At 46.4% G+C, this 16,932-nt stretch overlaps 1 protein-coding gene and 1 long non-coding RNA gene across 2 annotated transcripts; one reads left to right on the top strand and one right to left on the bottom strand.

The window, feature by feature from the left end:
- Positions 1 to 563: 563 nt before the first annotated feature.
- LOC139830012 (uncharacterized) lies at positions 564 to 1,170 on the bottom strand. The gene has a single exon (XM_071824227.1). The coding sequence runs from the start codon at positions 1,098 to 1,100 to the stop codon at positions 564 to 566; it is 537 nt and encodes a 178-aa protein (XP_071680328.1). The 5' UTR covers positions 1,101 to 1,170.
- Positions 1,171 to 1,486: 316 nt separating this feature from the next.
- On the top strand, positions 1,487 to 2,975 carry LOC139833311 (uncharacterized). The gene is made up of 2 exons (XR_011748779.1): positions 1,487 to 2,376; positions 2,719 to 2,975. It is a non-coding gene; the product is annotated as an uncharacterized lncRNA (long non-coding RNA).
- Positions 2,976 to 16,932: the final 13,957 nt, after the last annotated feature.

Genomic DNA, 16,932 nt, shown 5'->3' with positions numbered 1-16,932 from the left:
TTTTGAAATGCTGCAAACTTTTTTTGCACGGTTGTGCCATCCTCCTGAAAATATTACAATAATGTTGCAATAGCACAATATTTTTTTGCTACACGGGTGCCGTTTAGCTACAAAAGGACGGACATTGTGGTGACATGCTAGCGGGGCGACCGATTTATTCCCAAAGCGGCTGTGTCATGCCTAGCACGCCCCAACATGGCAAATTGGCAACATATATTGGCCATGGGTTGTGTACTTTAGTCGACAACTTAATTCGACTTCAAATCTTATGTTCAATGGGTTTATCTAATAACGCATGATTTGTGGCAAAAAAACATCGAATTAATTATCTGTACTTGCATAAAGAGTGCTACCAAATTGATCAACTGAATGTGGGAGCGGAGACAGGCAAAATAACTGAACCATTGAGGAATTTCGGTTGCACATAACTCACACGGTACTACGAAAACGCGAGTTAGTATTGTACTGTAGAACTAAATTACTAGCGGCAGGTAAATTAGCTAACTAAGCAAGCATTATAGCCTAATACGGAGTAATTAAGTAACAGAAACACTACGGCTTCTCTAGTACTGCGGCGGCTGAGTTGCCTGCTTCTTATCGGCGCGGCGGCCGACGTTGTCCCTGAGGCGTCGGAGTGCTCTGACGAACACTGGCAGCTCCTCCTCCCCGAGCGCGGCCGTATCGACCTCGAACCAGAAGCGCTTGCCCGTCTGCCTCTGCAGCTCCAGCACCTTGTTCCCGGCGGCGCTCATCCGTTCGGCCTCCTTCTCGACCTCGGCGGCTCTCTCCTTGGCCTCCCGGGACAGCGCCTCCAGGTCCTCCCAGTCCTCCTCAGGGGCGTCGCTGCCGCCGCAGCCGCCCGCCAGGACGGCGTCGGCGGAGGAGCTGCTGAATGCGAAGGACCTGCCGGCCTCGGAGACGACGACGACGGAGACGTGGGCGTGGCAGAGCAGGGCGAGCTCGGAGGCCTTCTTCCAGAGGCCGGCCTTGCGCTTGGAGAAGGTCACCTGCCGGGCGTCCTTGTCCTCCACCCGGCGCAGCTCCCTGCGCTGCCGCCCCTTGGTCTTCTTGCCGTTTTCGAGGAGCGGTGGCCGCGCCATGGGTGGGAGGAAGCTAAAGCGCGGCGGCGGAGGCGGGTGCTCTTTGCTCTGCTTCTCGTCTCTCTCTATGGCTGCTCTATGCGATGCGAAGCGATGGAGGTGCAAGGCATTAAGGCAAGGGGCTGGGGCTATATAAGGAGGAAGAGGCGCTGCCATAAATGGCGGCAGAGCTCCGATTCTTCGCTGCTCCCTGTTAAATTTGGGATCTGATCAACGCGGCAATTTTGGAAAGAAATCACCGTGTGCAATAGTTACCATAACCATGTGTGTGGCTAGGCGCAGCGCCGCGTTTCTTTTTCGCAAAATCTAATTCTTGCCTTGGCACCGTGGTGTCTTACACGGTGCTCACACGTCGCGCTCGTTGGATCTTGATCGTGCGGGCCGGACGTACGCGATGCTATTGTCCAAAATACACTGACCGGTCAAAGTTTGGGTATCGAGCCAGCTCCTCCTCATTCCCCTTTCGTCTCTCCCCTGCGTCGCTATGCTCGGTCCTTTCCCATCTCTAAAATACCTCGTCGGCGGCAAGCGGGCTGGCCAAGAGGAGCATCTGGCCGCTCATGTTGCTATGCTGGTTTGTTGGAGAAGCAGTGGACGAGCGTCGACGTTGGAGACGCACGGATCGACGCGTTCAAGGACGTTGGCCGTGGTGAGAGGGCTCGGCGGCGGCGGAGCAGCGGTGGAGCAAAACTTCCAGATCGACACACATCCGAGGTACGCGGGATGGCTGTGGTGATTGGCGACGGTGGAGGATCTCCGGCCACGTCTTACTGCCCTTCCCCTCTAGTTCCTTATCCACTTCCCTCCCCCTCGATCTCGTCGTCCTGCAACCTGGGCTGCCACGCCGGCTCTTTTCGCCGGCCCGTCGCCACCCCGTCAAGCTTTCCCACCGCCCGACGCCCTCCTGTGCCGCCAGATACTCTCGCGCGGTCGCGCCACCTCCACCCCCGGGACGCGGCGGTGCACGCGGATGTAGATGCACTCCGCCGCCGCATCTCTGACATCCTCGCCGCTGCCTTTCGCTCGCCCGATGACTTTGGGCTAGAGTGTTCAGCGCTGGCTTGAATGTGAGGGTCCAGAGGAGGTGCCACCGTTCGGGCAAGGATGCTGGTGTGCCCGTCCCTGGAGACGCAACGGAGGCGGGCGAGGACGGGGAGAAGCAAGTCGTCGGGAGTTCGTTGATGCTGCTCGAGATCCGTTTGGCTTTTGCCGGCAAGGATGCTGGTGCGCCCGCCCGTGGAGACTCAACATTCAACAACCTCAGGCTGCACAGAGGGTGAGATTCTCGCTTCGCCATGGTAATGTGCGACGATTTTGGTTTTAGCACCGATGCAAAATTTGTTGAGATGACCAATCGATTAGTTACATCTACACTGAGATGTGATTTGCTTATTTCTACATCTAGCATGAAGAATAGATTTAGCACTCGTATTATCCACTCAATTCGCTATGTACCTTCTCCTGCTTGATGTAATTTCAATCTATTTTTTACATCTAAACTGTTGTGTGATTCTCTTATTTCGACATCCAGCATGATGAAAAGATGTAACACTAATTTCCCACACTTTCTACACATAACTCTTGCTATATGTAATTTTTAGTCTTTTTTTACATCCAGGTGGAAAGATGCAGCACTACTAATGATCAAATTCGATAGAATGTTTGTTTCTTTTTCAACTAGGATGTACTTCTGGATTTAACTCCTGCCACTTATGTAAATTTCAGTCTTTTTTTAACATCCAGACTAGTGGAAGGATCAAACTGCAACGATAGAATGCTTGCTTCTTTAAAAACTAGGTCAAGTAACTTCTGGATTTAACTTCTGCTACTTATGTAATTTTCAGTCTTTTATACATCTAAACTAGAATGTTTGAAGGATCAAGGTGCCAACTGGAATGTATTTTTTTGGATTGTAACAATACACCAAAAGTAGCGCAAACTAGGTTTCGTAGCGTAGCCTTTTTTACATCCTTAATCCTGGGATGTGATTATGCAAACAATGAATGTCAAGTTAAATCTTTCTTCATTTACAAATTTTAATACTTTTAGGGAGGTCTTTTGTTCCGTATGTTTGTAATAATAGTGATAGCGATGGCTCTGAAAAGAGGTGTGGAAATGACACAAGGAGTGAGGGACTCGATGGTGGGACCTGTGTCAGGGGGCAGGTGGTAATTCGGTGGTCACACTTTTTCTCACGATGCGGGGACCAGAAAATTGCTATTTTGGGAAAGCACTGGAATCACTTTCATTTGGTTTTCTATATTTCGCAAGACCTCTAAGATTAACCTACGCGCAAGACTGCAGAAGAAAGCCCTTTCTTTTTCACCAAGACAGCTCCGATTTCGTAACCCGGTCGGTTAGAAATTTGGAAGGTGAGTCATTTATGGAAATTTGACTTGTTATTTTAACTCGGGGAAATTTGACTACTCCAGATTGGAAATAACCAGCATTGCCGGGTCTGTCTGGACCTTCTACGCGGCGTACAAAGATGAGTTGCTTTGGACTTGACAGCATAGGAGCAACTGTATCAGATAGCTACCGCAAACGGAGTTTGCATTCGGTTTTACGGTACCAGTTTACCGGATTTGTTCCAGAGTTTTTGACTCTTTCATTTCGCAAACTGAGCATAGCTAGAAAAAATTGCGAGAAATTTTAGATTTATTATAGAAGTTCACAAAAAGTACAAAGCCATAGTAAGAGTTACATCGAGATCTTTACCACCTAGTGACCACCGCCTACACGCCGTTGTCGCCGCTCTCCTACCGGAGCTGGCTTGACATTATTGATGACGTTGGTAAGTCTTGTGCACTACTAGGAATTCGCTTACCGCCGGTGTCGTTGCCTAATCGACGGTACCTCGGAGGAGGGATCCTCACGAGGGGGAAAAGAAGAAGGGGCCATAGGGCGGAGTGCACACGGGACGGTGGTACGCGATTTACCCAGCTTCGGAACACCTGCACGATGATAGGGCCTACTGCTGCTTGTCTGGAATTATCTGGGCGCTTTCGCGATGTTACAATGAGTTGTGTTCGTGCCTCTAGGGCTCCCGGGATCCGGCTTATAAAGGCGCACGGAACTAGGGTTTACATGGAGAGTCCTAGCCGGATACAGGTTTGCCTAACTACGGTACAATGTCTTGCCGTGCATATCAAGGATCCGCCTTCCTCTGTATGTCGTACCGGATCCGGGTTGCTTAATGGGCCTTCATGGATCCGGGTTCCTCCTGAGGTCGGTCGGATCCGGCTCCCTTCTCCTGGGCCGGACTTCATCCTTCAGGATCAACAGCAACTGGGCCGCCAGATGGGCCACATGCCACATCACCATCTGTGGGCCACCCGGGCTTGCCGGATCTAGGCACTGTCGATGGTACACCCATGAAGTATACCCACAACAGTAGCCCCCAGAGTTCTCCGAGTTTCACCTCCTGTTTCCGCCTCGCTGACGCCTCATGGTCTCCGGCAATGTTGGTAACGCGGAGAAACTTGAAGAACTCCAACTTCACATTTTCTTCTTTCCCAACCTTTAGTCGGAAAATATTCTCATCCTGCGGGACTTCATTCATCGATAGTTCAAGACATGTTTCCGGGTTACTTCCCTGCTTGCGAACGAGAACTGCTTATCTTCGCGCGATTACCCGGAATCTTAAAAGACTCAAACGGTTCCGCCAATTCTGGCGCCATTTTCGCGTGATTCGCGCGGTAACTTATCCTTAGCCATTTTTACCGTTTAGGGTTTGGACACGTGTCACGCATCCAACGGCGCGACGCTTGCATTCCGACCACAGGATGCGGAGCACGAATCTCCTCCCCGCGGCCTATAAATATCCACCGTCAACCCTAAACAGCCCATTCACCCCCTCTTTCACCTCTCTGCGAAGCGCCGCCCTCGAGCTCCTCCTCTGCCGTGCTGGAGTCTACCGGAAAACCCGCCGGAGTCTCGCCGGAGCGACTCCAACCACCGCACAGTTCATCGAGTTCTTAACTTCGGCGAGCCACCGTGCAAAATCCTCGTCGCCGGCGACTCCGACCACCGCGGAATCCATCACGGTGAGTTCTCGAGCTTCAACCCTTCGTCGTAGTTGGTAGGGACGATCCTTAGGATGACGATGTGGATCCGGCTAAATCATTTTTTCCGCGACTTCTTTTTCTTCAGATGTCTTCTGCGACTCCGCCTCCAACCTCCGAGCCAATCATGGCAACGCCCCTCTCCTCCGCCCCTCCTCCTTTCGTCCCAGTCCAACTGGATCCCACTAAGGATTCCGGTAAGGACGCCGAGGGTACTTCTGCTAACCCGGAGAAAGCCTCCGGGGCGGAGCAGGCAGAGCAGAAGGCGGAAGAAAACGCCACCAAGAAATCCAAGGCTCGTCAGCGAGACTCAGAATCCAAAGGGAAATGGTGGCCTTGCACTACCACTGAAATGGAGCTGAAGAACTTGGAGGCGGAAGGTTTCCTACAACCCGGAAGCTGGCGAACAGTTCCGAACTCCTTGGCTCCAGCCCCTCAAGACGGCGAGATGGTGCTGACTAAGGCACTGGTGGAACGAGGTTTTTCGTTTCCGCCTTCGGATTTCTTCTCGGAAATCATGAAGGTATAAGGGCTCCAGCCCCACAACATATCACCGAACAGCATGTTAGCGATCAGCAACCATGTTACTCTCTGCGAGGGCCATCTCCGGGTACCTCCCGAACTCTCCCTTTTCCAATACTACTTCTCCGTCAAGAAGGAGAAGATCCGCCAGACCTCCGAATTGGCGACATGCGGGTCCATCACCTTCATGCTCCGCCCAGGCCGCGTCTACCCTCCAACCGACCGCCATGAATCCGCGCGGTATTCATGGCGGTCTCCGACCAGGCGAGTGAAAGGAGGCTGCCGCCCTTCAAGAACAGTCCCGCCAGCTAAACTCCAGGATGGACGCAGTGCCCGCATCTCTCTGAGTCTCCTCAGCTAACCCGCGCTGTTAGGCAGATCTGTGATACGTCTCCGACATATCGATAATTTCTTATGTTCCATGCCACATTATTGATGATATCTACATGTTTTATGCATACTTTACATCATATTTATGCATTTTCTGGAACTAACCTATTAACGAGATGCCGAAGAGCCGATTCTTTGTCTGCTGTTTTTGGTTTCAGAAATCCTAGTAAGGAAATATTCTCGGAATTGGACGAAATCAACGCCCAGGGGCCTATTTTCACACGAAGCTTCCAGAAGACCGAAGAGTCAACGAAGTGGGGCCACGAGGTGGCCAGACCATAGGGCGGCGCGGCCCAAGCCTTGGACGCGCCGACCTGTCATCTGGGCCCCTCGTGACGCCCCTTGACCTGCCCTTCCGCCTACAAATAGCCTTTGTCGCGAAACCCCCAGTACCGAGAGCCACGATACGGAAAACCTTCCAGAGACGCCGCCGCCGCCAATCCCATCTCGGGGGATTCAGGAGATCGCCTCCGGCACCCTGCCGGAGAGGGGATTCATCTCCCAGAGGACTCTACACCGCCATGGTCGCCTCCGGAGTGATGAGTGAGTAGTTCACCCCTGGACTATGGGTCCATAGCAGTAGCTAGATGGTTGTCTTCTCCTCATTATGCTTCATTGTCGGATCTTGTGAGCTGCCGAACATGATCAAGATCATCTATCTGTAATGCTATATGTTGTGTTTGTTGGGATCCGATGAATAGAGAATACTATGTTATGTTGATTATCAATTTATATCTATGTGTTGTTTATGATCTTGCATGCTCTCCGTTATTAGTAGAGGCTCTGGCCAAGTTGATGCTAGTAACTCCAAGAGGGAGTATTTATGCTCGATAGTGGGTTCATGTCTCCGTGAATCTGGGGGTGTGACAGAAACCTCTAAGGTTGTGGATGTACTGTTGCCACTAGGGATAAAACATTGATGCTATGTCTGAGGATGTAGTTATTGATTACATTACGCACCATACTTAATGCAATTGTCTGTTGTTAGCAACTTAATACTGGAAGGGGTTCGGATGATAAACTGAAGGTGGACTTTTTAGACATAAATGCATGCTGGATAGCGGTCTATGTACTTTGTCGTAATGCCCAATTAAATCTCACAATACTCATCATATCATGTATGTGCATGGTCATGCCCTCTCTATTTGTCAATTGCCCAACTGTAATTTGTTCACCCAACATGCTATTTATCTTATGGGAGAGACACCTCTAGTGAACTGTGGACCCCGGTCCATTCTTTACATCTGAAATACAATCTACTGCAATTGTTCTACTGTTCTTTGCAAACAATCATCATCCACACTATACATCTAATCCTTTGTTACAGCAAGCCGGTGAGATTGATAACCTCACTGTTTCGTTGGGGCAAAGTACTTGGTTTGTGTTGTGCAGGTTCCACGTTGGCGCCGGAATCCCTGGTGTTGCGCCGCACTACATCTCGCCGCCATCAACCTTCAACGTGCTTCTTGGCTCCTACTGGTTCGATTAAACCTTGGTTTCATACTGAGGGAAAACTTGCCGCTGTACGCATCACACCTTCCTCTTGGGGTTCCCAGCGGACGCGTGCTGTACGCGTATCAAGACTGTTTTCTGGCGCCGTTGCCGGGGAACTGAAAAAAAGTTACACCGCAGAGATCTCTAACTCCCACGTCAACTTTGCGCCAGCAACTGTTTTCTGGCGCCGTTGCCGGGGAGATCAAGACACGCTGCAAGGGGAGTCTCCACATCGCAATCTCTTTACTTTGTTTTTGTCTTCCTTTATTTTATTTACTACTTTGTTTGCTGCACTAAATCAAAACACAAAAAAATTAGTTGCTAGTTTTACTTTATTTGCTATCTTGTTTGCACTCTATATCAAAAACACAAAAAAATTAGTTACTTGCATTTACTTTATCTAGTTTGCTTTATTTACTATTGCTAAAATGGGTACTCCTGAAAATACTAAGTTGTGTGACTTCACAACCACAAATAATAATGATTTTTTATGCACACCTATTGCTCCACCTGCTACTACAGCAGAATTCTTTGAAATTAAACCTGCTTTACTGAATCTTGTTATGCGAGAGCAATTTTCTGGTGTTAGTTCTGATGATGCTGCTACCCATCTTAATAATTTTGTTGAACTATGTGAAATGCAAAAGTATAAAGATGTAGATGGTGACATTATAAAATTAAAATTGTTCCCTTTCTCATTAAGAGGAAGAGCTAAAGATTTGGTTGCTATCTCTGCCTAAGAATAGTATTGATTCATGGACTAAATGCAAGGATGCTTTTATTGGTAGATATTATCCCCCTGCTAAAATTATATCTTTGAGGAGTAGCATAATGAATTTTAAACAATTGGATAATGAGCATGTTGCACAAGCATGGGAAAGAATGAAATCTTTGGTTAAAAATTGCCCAACCCATGGACTGACTACATGGATGATCATCCAAACCTTTTATGCAGGACTGAATTTTTCTTCGCGGAACCTATTGGATTCAGCTGCTGGAGGTACCTTTATGTCCATCACTCTTGGTGAAGCAACAAAGCTTCTTGATAATATGATGATTAATTACTCTGAATGGCACACGGAAAGAGCTCCACAAGGTAAGAAGGTAAATTCTGTCGAAGAAACTTCTTCCTTGAGTGATAAGATTGATGCTATTATGTCTATGCTTGTGAATGATAGGACAAATGTTGATCCTAATAATGTTCCGTTAGCTTCGTTGGTTGCTCAAGAAGAACATGTTGATGTAAACTACATTAAAAATAATAATTTCAACAACAATGCTTACCGGAACAATTCTAGTAACAACTATAGGCCATATCCTTATAATAATGGCAACGGCTATGGTAATTCTTATGGGAATTCTTACAACAATAATAGGAACACACCCCCTGGACTTAAAGCTATGCTTAAAGAATTTATTAGTACACAAACTACTTTTAACAAATCTGTTGAAGAAAAGCTTGGGAAAATTGATATACTTGCTTCTAAAGTCGATAGTCTTGCTGCTGATGTTGATCTTTTGAAATCGAAAGTTATGCCTCATGAAAATCATAATCATAATATTGTTACTACAGAAAATGCCATCCAAGTTAGAATTAATGAGAATATAAGATTGATGGCCGAATTGCGTGCTAGGTGGGAAAGAGAAGAAAATGAAAAAAAAAAGATAATATAGCTAAAGTTTGGACTATTACCACCACTAATAATGCTAATGCTACACATGTTGCTGCACCTCCTACTATTAATGGTAAAATAATTGGTGTTGGCAATGTTTCCACTTCAAATGCAAAGCGCGAAAAACTGCCTGAAACTGCTAAAACTGCTGAAACTGCTTGTGATAAAGCCGCTGAAATTTTTTCCAACATTGGGGATGATGATCCCATTGCTTTAAATTATAATGGTTTGAATTTTGATGATTGCCACATCTCTGAAGTTATAAAGTTCTTACAAAAACTTGCTAAGAGTCCTAATGCTAGTGCTATAAACTTGGCTTTCACGAAACATATTACAAATGCTCTCATAAAAGCTAGAGAAGAGAAATTAGAACGCGAAGCTTCTATTTCTAGGAAGCTCGAAGATGGTTGGGAGCCCATAATTAAGATGAAGGTCAATGACTTTGATTGTAATGCTTTATGTGATCTTGGTGCAAGTATTTCCGTTATGCCTAAGAAAATTTATAATATGCTTGACTTGCCACCATTGAAAAATTGTTATTTGGATGTTAATCTTGCTGATCATTCTACAAAGAAACCTTTGGGGAAAGTTGATAATGTTCGCATTACCGTTAACAATAACCTTGTCCCCGTTGATTTTGTTGTCTTGGATATTGAATGCAACATCTTGTCCCATTATATTGGGAAGACCTTTTCTTCGAACTGTTGGTGCTATCATTGATATGAAGAAAGGTAATATTAAATATCAATTTCCTCTCAAGAAAGGTATGGAACACTTCCCTAGAAAGAGAATGAAGTTACCTTTTGATTCTATTATTAGAACAAATTATGATGTTGACACTTCGTCTCTTGATAATACTTGATACACACTTTCTGCGCCTAGCTGAAAGGCGTTAAAGAAAAGCGCTTATGGGAGACAACCCATGTTTTTTTACTACAGTACCTTTGTTTTTATTTTGTGTCTTGGAAGTTGTTTACTACTGTAGCAACCTCTCCTTATCTTAGTTTTGTGCTTTGTTGTGCCAAGTAAAGTCGTTGATAGTAAGGTTCATACTAGATTTGGATTACTGCGCAGAAACAGATTTCTTTGCTGTCACGAATCTGGCCAAAATTCTCTGTAGGTAACTCAGAAAATTATGCCAATTTACGTGAGTGATCCTCAGATATGTACGCAACTTTCATTAAATTTGAGCATTTTCATTTGATCAAGTCTGGTGCCTCAGTAAAATTCGTCTTTACGAACTGTTCTGTTTTGACAGATTCTGCCTTTTATTTCGCATTGCCTGTTTTGATATGTTCGATGGATTTTTCGATTCCATTGACTTTCAGTAGCTTTGTGCAATGTCCATAAGTGTTAAGAATGATTATGTCACCTCTGAACATGTATATTTTGATTGTGCACTAACTCTCTAATGAGTTGTTTTGAGTTTGGTGTGGAGGAAGTTTTCAAGGATCAAGAGAGGGAGATGATACAACATGATCAAGGAGAGTGAAATCTCTAAGCTTGGGGATGCCCCGATGGTTCACCCCTGCATATATCAAGAAGACTCAAGCTTCTAATCTTGGGGATGCCCAAGGCATCCCCTTATTCATCGACAACATTATCAGGTTCCTCCCCTGAAACTATATTTTTATTCCGTCACATCTTATGCGCTTTGCATGGAGCGTCGGTTTGTTTTTGCTTTTGATTTGTTTGAATAAAATGGATCCTAGCATTCATTGTGTGGGAGAGAGACACGCTCCGCTGTTGCATATGGACAAGTATGTCCTTAGGCTTTACTCATAGTATTCATGGCGAAGTTTCTTCTTCGTTAAATTGTTATATGGTTGGAATTGGAAAATGATACATGTAGTAATTTGCTATAATGTCTTGGATAATGTGATACTTGGAAATTGTTGTGCTCATGTTTAAGCTCTTGCATCATATACTTTGTACCTATTAATGAAGAAATACATAGAGCATGCTAAAATTTGGTTTGCATAATTGGTCTCTCTAAAGTCTAGATAATTTCTAGTATTGAGTTTGAACAACAAGGAAGACGGTGTAGAGTCTTATAATGTTTACAATATGTCTTTTATGTGAGTTTTGCTGCACCGCTTCATCCTTGTGTTTGTTTCAAATAAACCTTGCTAGCCTAAACCTTGTATCGAGAGGGAATACTTCTCATGCATCCAAAATACTTGAGCCAACCACTATGCCATTTGTGTCCACCATACCTACCTACTACATGGTATTTCTCCGCCATTCCAAAGTAAATTGCTTGAGTGCTACCTTTAAACAATTCAAAATTTATTACCTCTGATTTGTGTCAATGTTTTATAGCTCATGAGGAAGTATGTGGTGTTTATCTTTCAATCTTGTTGGGCAACTTTCACCAATGGACTAGTGGCTTCATCCGCTTATCCAATAAATTTGCAAAAAGAGCTGGCAATGGGATTCCCAGTCCCAAATTAATTAACAAAAATAGACACTCCTCCATGGTATGTGATTGTTGGACGGCACCCGAAGGATTCGGTTAGCCATGGCTTGAGAAAGCAAAGGTGGGGAGGAGTGTCATCATAATAAAACTAAAATAAAAAGGCACTCCTTCATGGTATGAGATTGTTGGCAGGCACCCGAAGGATTCAGTTAGCCATGGTTTGTGAAAGAAAGGTTGGAAGGAGTGCCACACAAAAATAAAATAAAATGGGAGCCGCTCTTTGAAGGTTTGTCTGGCAAGGGGGTTAGAGTACCCACTACCATTCGTTGACAACAACAAACACCTCTCAAAATTTTACTTTTATGCTCTCTATATATTTTCAAAATCAAAGCTCTAGCACAAATATAGCAATCGATGCTTTCCTCTTTGAAGGACCATTCTTTTACTTTTATGTTGAGTCAGTTCACCTATTTCTCTCCACCTCAAGAAGCAAACACTTGTGTGAACTGTGCATCGATTCCTACATACTTGCATATTGCACTTGTTATATTACTTTACATTGACAGTATCCATAAGATATACATGTTATAAGTTGAAAGCAACCGCTGAAACTTCATCTTCCTTTGTGTTGCTTCAATACCTCTACTATGAATTATTGCTTTATGAGTTAACTCTTATGCAAGACTTATTGATGCTTGTCTTGAAGTACTATTCATGAAAAGTCTTTGCTATATGATTTATTTGTTTACTCATGTCATTTACATTGTTTGGATCGCTGCATTCATTACATATGCTTACAATAGTATGATCAAGGTTATGATGGCATGTCACTCCAGAAATTATCTTTGTTATCGTTTACCTGCTCGGGACGAGCAGAAACTAAGCTTGGGGATGCTGATACGTCTCCGACGTATCGATAATTTCTTATGTTCCATGCCACATTATTGATGATATCTACATGTTTTATGCATACTTTACATCATATTTATGCATTTTCTGGAACTAACCTATTAACGAGATGCCGAAGAGCCAGTTGCTGTTTTCTGCTGTTTTTGGTTTCAGAAATCCTAGTAAGGAAATATTCTCGGAATTAGACGAAATCAACGCCCAGGGGCCTATTTTCACACGAAGCTTCCAGAAGACCGAAGAGTCAACGAAGTGGGGCCACGAGGTGGCCAGACCATAGGGCGACGCGGCCCAAGCCTTGGCCGCGCCGACCTGTCATCTGGGCCCCTCGTGACGCCCCTTGACCTGCCCTTCCGCCTACAAATAGCCTTCGTTGCGAAACCCCCAGTACCGAGAGCCACGATACGGAAAACCTTCCAGAGACACCGCCGCCGCCAATCCCATCTCGGGGGATTCAGGAGATCGCCTCCGGCACCCTGCCGGAGAGGGGATTCATCTCCCGGAGGACTCTACACCGCCATGGTCGCCTCCGGAGTGATGAGTGAGTAGTTCACCCCTGGACTATGGGTCCATAGCAGTAGCTAGATGGTTGTCTTCTCCTCATTATGCTTCATTGTCGGATCTTGTGAGCTGCCGGACATGATCAAGATCATCTATCTGTAATGCTATATGTTGTGTTTGTTGGGATCCGATGAATAGAGAATAGTATGTTATGTTGATTATCAATTTATATCTATGTGTTGTTTATGATCTTGCATGCTCTCCGTTATTAGTAGAGGCTCTGGCCAAGTTGATGCTAGTAACTCCAAGAGGGAGTATTTATGCTCGATAGTGGGTTCATGTCTCCGTGAATCTGGGGGAGTGACAGAAACCTCTAAGGTTATGGATGTACTGTTGCCACTAGGGATAAAACATTGATGCTATGTCCGAGGATGTAGTTATTGATTACATTACGCACCATACTTAATGCAATTGTCTGTTGTTAGCAACTTAATACTGGAAGGGGTTAGGATGATAACCTGAAGGTGGACTTTTTAGGCATAGATGCATGCTGGATAGCGGTCTATGTACTTTGTCATAATGCCCAATTAAATCTCACAATACTCATCATATCATGTATGTGCATGGTCATGCCCTCTCTATTTGTCAATTGCCCAACTGTAATTTGTTCACCCAACATGCTATTTATCTTATGGGAGAGACACCTCTAGTGAACTGTGGACCCCGGTCCATTCTTTACATCTGAAATACAATCTACTGTAATTGTTCTACTGTTCTCTGCAAACAATCATCATCCACACTATACATCTAATCCTTTGTTACAGCAAGCCGGTGAGATTGACAACCTCACTGTTTCGTTGGGGCAAAGTACTTGGTTTGTGTTGTGCAGGTTCCACGTTGGCGCCGGAATCCCTGGTGTTGCGCCGCACTACATCTCGCCGCCATCAACCTTCAACGTGCTTCTTGGCTCCTACTGGTTTGATTAAACCTTGGTTTCATACTGAGGGAAAACTTGCCGATGTACGCATCACACCTTCCTCTTGGGGTTCCCAACAGACGCGTGCTGTACGCGTATCAATCTGCAAGCTCACGGAGGAGGGGCTGACGGGGAAGGACCTTACCCTGTCTTGGTTCACCAAGCGGATCCAGCCACTTCAGCACCGGGACCGCTTGATGTTCCACTATACAGGGTGCGACGATCCAATGCGCTCCACGAAGGACAACCTTTCCGCCGACGCCATCGACAAGAGGATCCGGCTCCTCATCAAAATTCCGCGTGAACTTCACGTTCACATGTGTAACAAGGATATTCACATCAATGGCTCCGGGAACGCGGTATGTTATTTTGACTTAACCATCGTTTCCTTTGTGCTCAAAATTTTTTCTAAGTGTTGGCCCTGTGACTTAGCTCGAGGCCCTCGAGGAAGGTGAACTTGAAACCCTTCTCCGGGTCCCTTCTATGGGCAACACGGATCCATAAGCCGCATCAGAGGCGGAAGCTCCCGAGGCTCCGCGTCCCTCCAAGAGGAAGAGGGCTGCTCCCTCCAGCCCTGCAGCCAAACGCGCCCGCGAAGTGCTTAGCACTGCGGCTACTCGGAAGGCAGAAGCGAAGAAGAAGCGCCTCTAGCTTATTGACACCAGCAACAGAGGCCAACCCGACATCCAGCAATTCTTCAAGCCTTCCGGGTGAATGCTCGATTTCCGGAATTCAAATTCTTCTGTTTTCACGAGCAAGCCCTTACTTAGTTATTATGCTTTTTTCATTGGCAAAAGTTCGGGAAGCCAGCCCCCCAAGGCCCCAAGAGCCCTCAAGAGAAGGTCAAGCCATCTCCGGCTTCCATCCCCGTCACGCCGAAGGTGGAGGTTCCGCCCAAAGCCTCCTCCGCCACCAAGCCGGATCCCAAGGACGTCATCAACATCGATGACCTCCCTGAAGACCCCGCTGGCCATGGCGATTCCGGCAAGGGTGCATCCTCCTCTGCGCCTCCGCCTGAGCAGCCAAGTGCCGCCTTCGCCGAACCTACGCCAGAAGAATACGAGCAGAAGGTGCAGCTTATCCATGCGACTGGCACGCCGCAAACCAATCCTGAGCTATTTCCGACTCTGAAAAAGGCTCCCCTCGCACAACGCCACGCGGAAGTTTCCGCCATGATGGACCAGGTGTGGGGACCTGCGAATACAGAAATGCAGGAGCTCTCCGACCTTGAGAGTGATCTCAAGGTCTTCTTTGCCAAGCATAAGAACGTGCGCCAGGTAACACTAGCCCCCAAGCATTGGGTTAGACATTTTTCCGTGTGACATATGTTTAGCCGATGCTTTTCTTTAATATGTACCTTAGGCGGATTTTTAAAATTTTATACCTCCAAGACTTTGAATTCCTCGCCAGCCCCCAGAATTTTTAAATATCCGGCTAACTCCTGTCTGCTTCTGTTATCACCAGAATTTAACCGGATCAGAGGTGGGCCGTGATTAAGATGGGCTTGAAGAATATACACGGAAAATATGCATAAATCGGCCTTGTATAAGAGTTTGGGCTAAATTGCCCGTGTATCTGTAAATATAGTAGGATACGTGTCGGTTAGGATTAAAGGAGTTTAGCTCGTGCACGGTTGGGATTATTCCCACGTCAGAGAGTCTACGGGCTATAAATATGTATCTAGGGTTATTGAGAAGGAGGACGATCACGTTCACAACAAACCAATCTAGGCGCATCGCCACCCCTTGTTTCGAGGGTTTCTTCCGGGAAAGCATCATGCTGCCTAGATCGCATCTCGCGATCTAGGCAGTATCAAGTTTATTCGTTGTTTATGCGTTGCTCGTGCTGAAGCCTTGTTGATGGCGAGCAACGTAGTTATCGTAGATGTGTTAGGGTTAGCATTGTTTTACCTTTATACATGCTTTTACCTATGCTACCCCTAGACATCTAGCCACCCTTGTACCGATCTGAGGTGCAAGGGTGGCACCTTGCTTAGTCGTTATTTAGTAGATCCGATCCGTTACGATTGCTCCTTTTTCTTCAAGGATTAGTTTAATATCTACATAGTTAGGCCTTGCAAACGGGTTGAAGGATCTAGTAGCACGTAGGGTGTAGTTTGCTAGCCCTAGAGAAGATGTTCCGGGAATCAACTCCATGTTGGTTTTTAGGCCTTGTCTAGGGATGGTTTATTATCATCTTGCGTGGCTGCCAGGCTCAATCACGTGTAGGACGTTCCGATTATGTGGTGAAAACCCTACATCGTCGTAGATCGTGTTAACTTAGTATTGATCAAGCAGGACCACCATGTTATCGTAGATCTCATACGAATCATGGGTGGATCGGCTCCTTGAGCCGATTCACAGGACAACCTGAGAGCCGATCGAGGCTCGTATTTAATGTTTACGTGTATGCCATGCAGGAAACTAAGCGAAGCAATCCATCACCTTCCTGACCAGGTATAGGTCAGGTGGCACGCCCTTGCACCAGCATCGGACGTGCGTGCCGGAGCTTTGCGGGCCGTCGCACGAGGGACCAGGGCCAACCGCAGTTCTGGGAGCCTCCCGGCTCTACGTGTTGCCCGTCGTTACTCGCCGGTGGGTTTTGGACGCCAACACATTCTGGCACGCCCGGTGGGACAGTCTTCGACATCAACTGCATCATCATCCACATCAGAGATGGCGGAAGATCCAGTCACGTACGAAGATCTGACTGAGGAGCTCAAGAAGAAGTATGACGACGTCAAAGCTCTCTTCGAAGCCGACCTCATCGGCTCTTTCCAGAGGACCCGCTCACACGGCATCAGGTGGAAAGGGTTCTCGCCTGAAGGCGCGCTCGATGGAGTGGATCTGTCTACTCCTTCAGAAGAACGCACCAGGTCTCTACGTCA

This window comes from Lolium perenne, chromosome 7, assembly GCF_019359855.2.
Source record: "Lolium perenne isolate Kyuss_39 chromosome 7, Kyuss_2.0, whole genome shotgun sequence".
Lineage (NCBI taxonomy): Eukaryota > Viridiplantae > Streptophyta > Magnoliopsida > Poales > Poaceae > Lolium > Lolium perenne.
This window is presented reverse-complemented; position numbering and strand designations above follow the sequence as displayed.

Excerpts from the sequence above, each read along its gene's own strand:
- LOC139830012 (XM_071824227.1), bottom strand. The coding sequence starts at position 1,100 with ATGGCGCGGCCACCGCTCCTCGAAAACGGCAAGAAGACCAAGGGGCGG.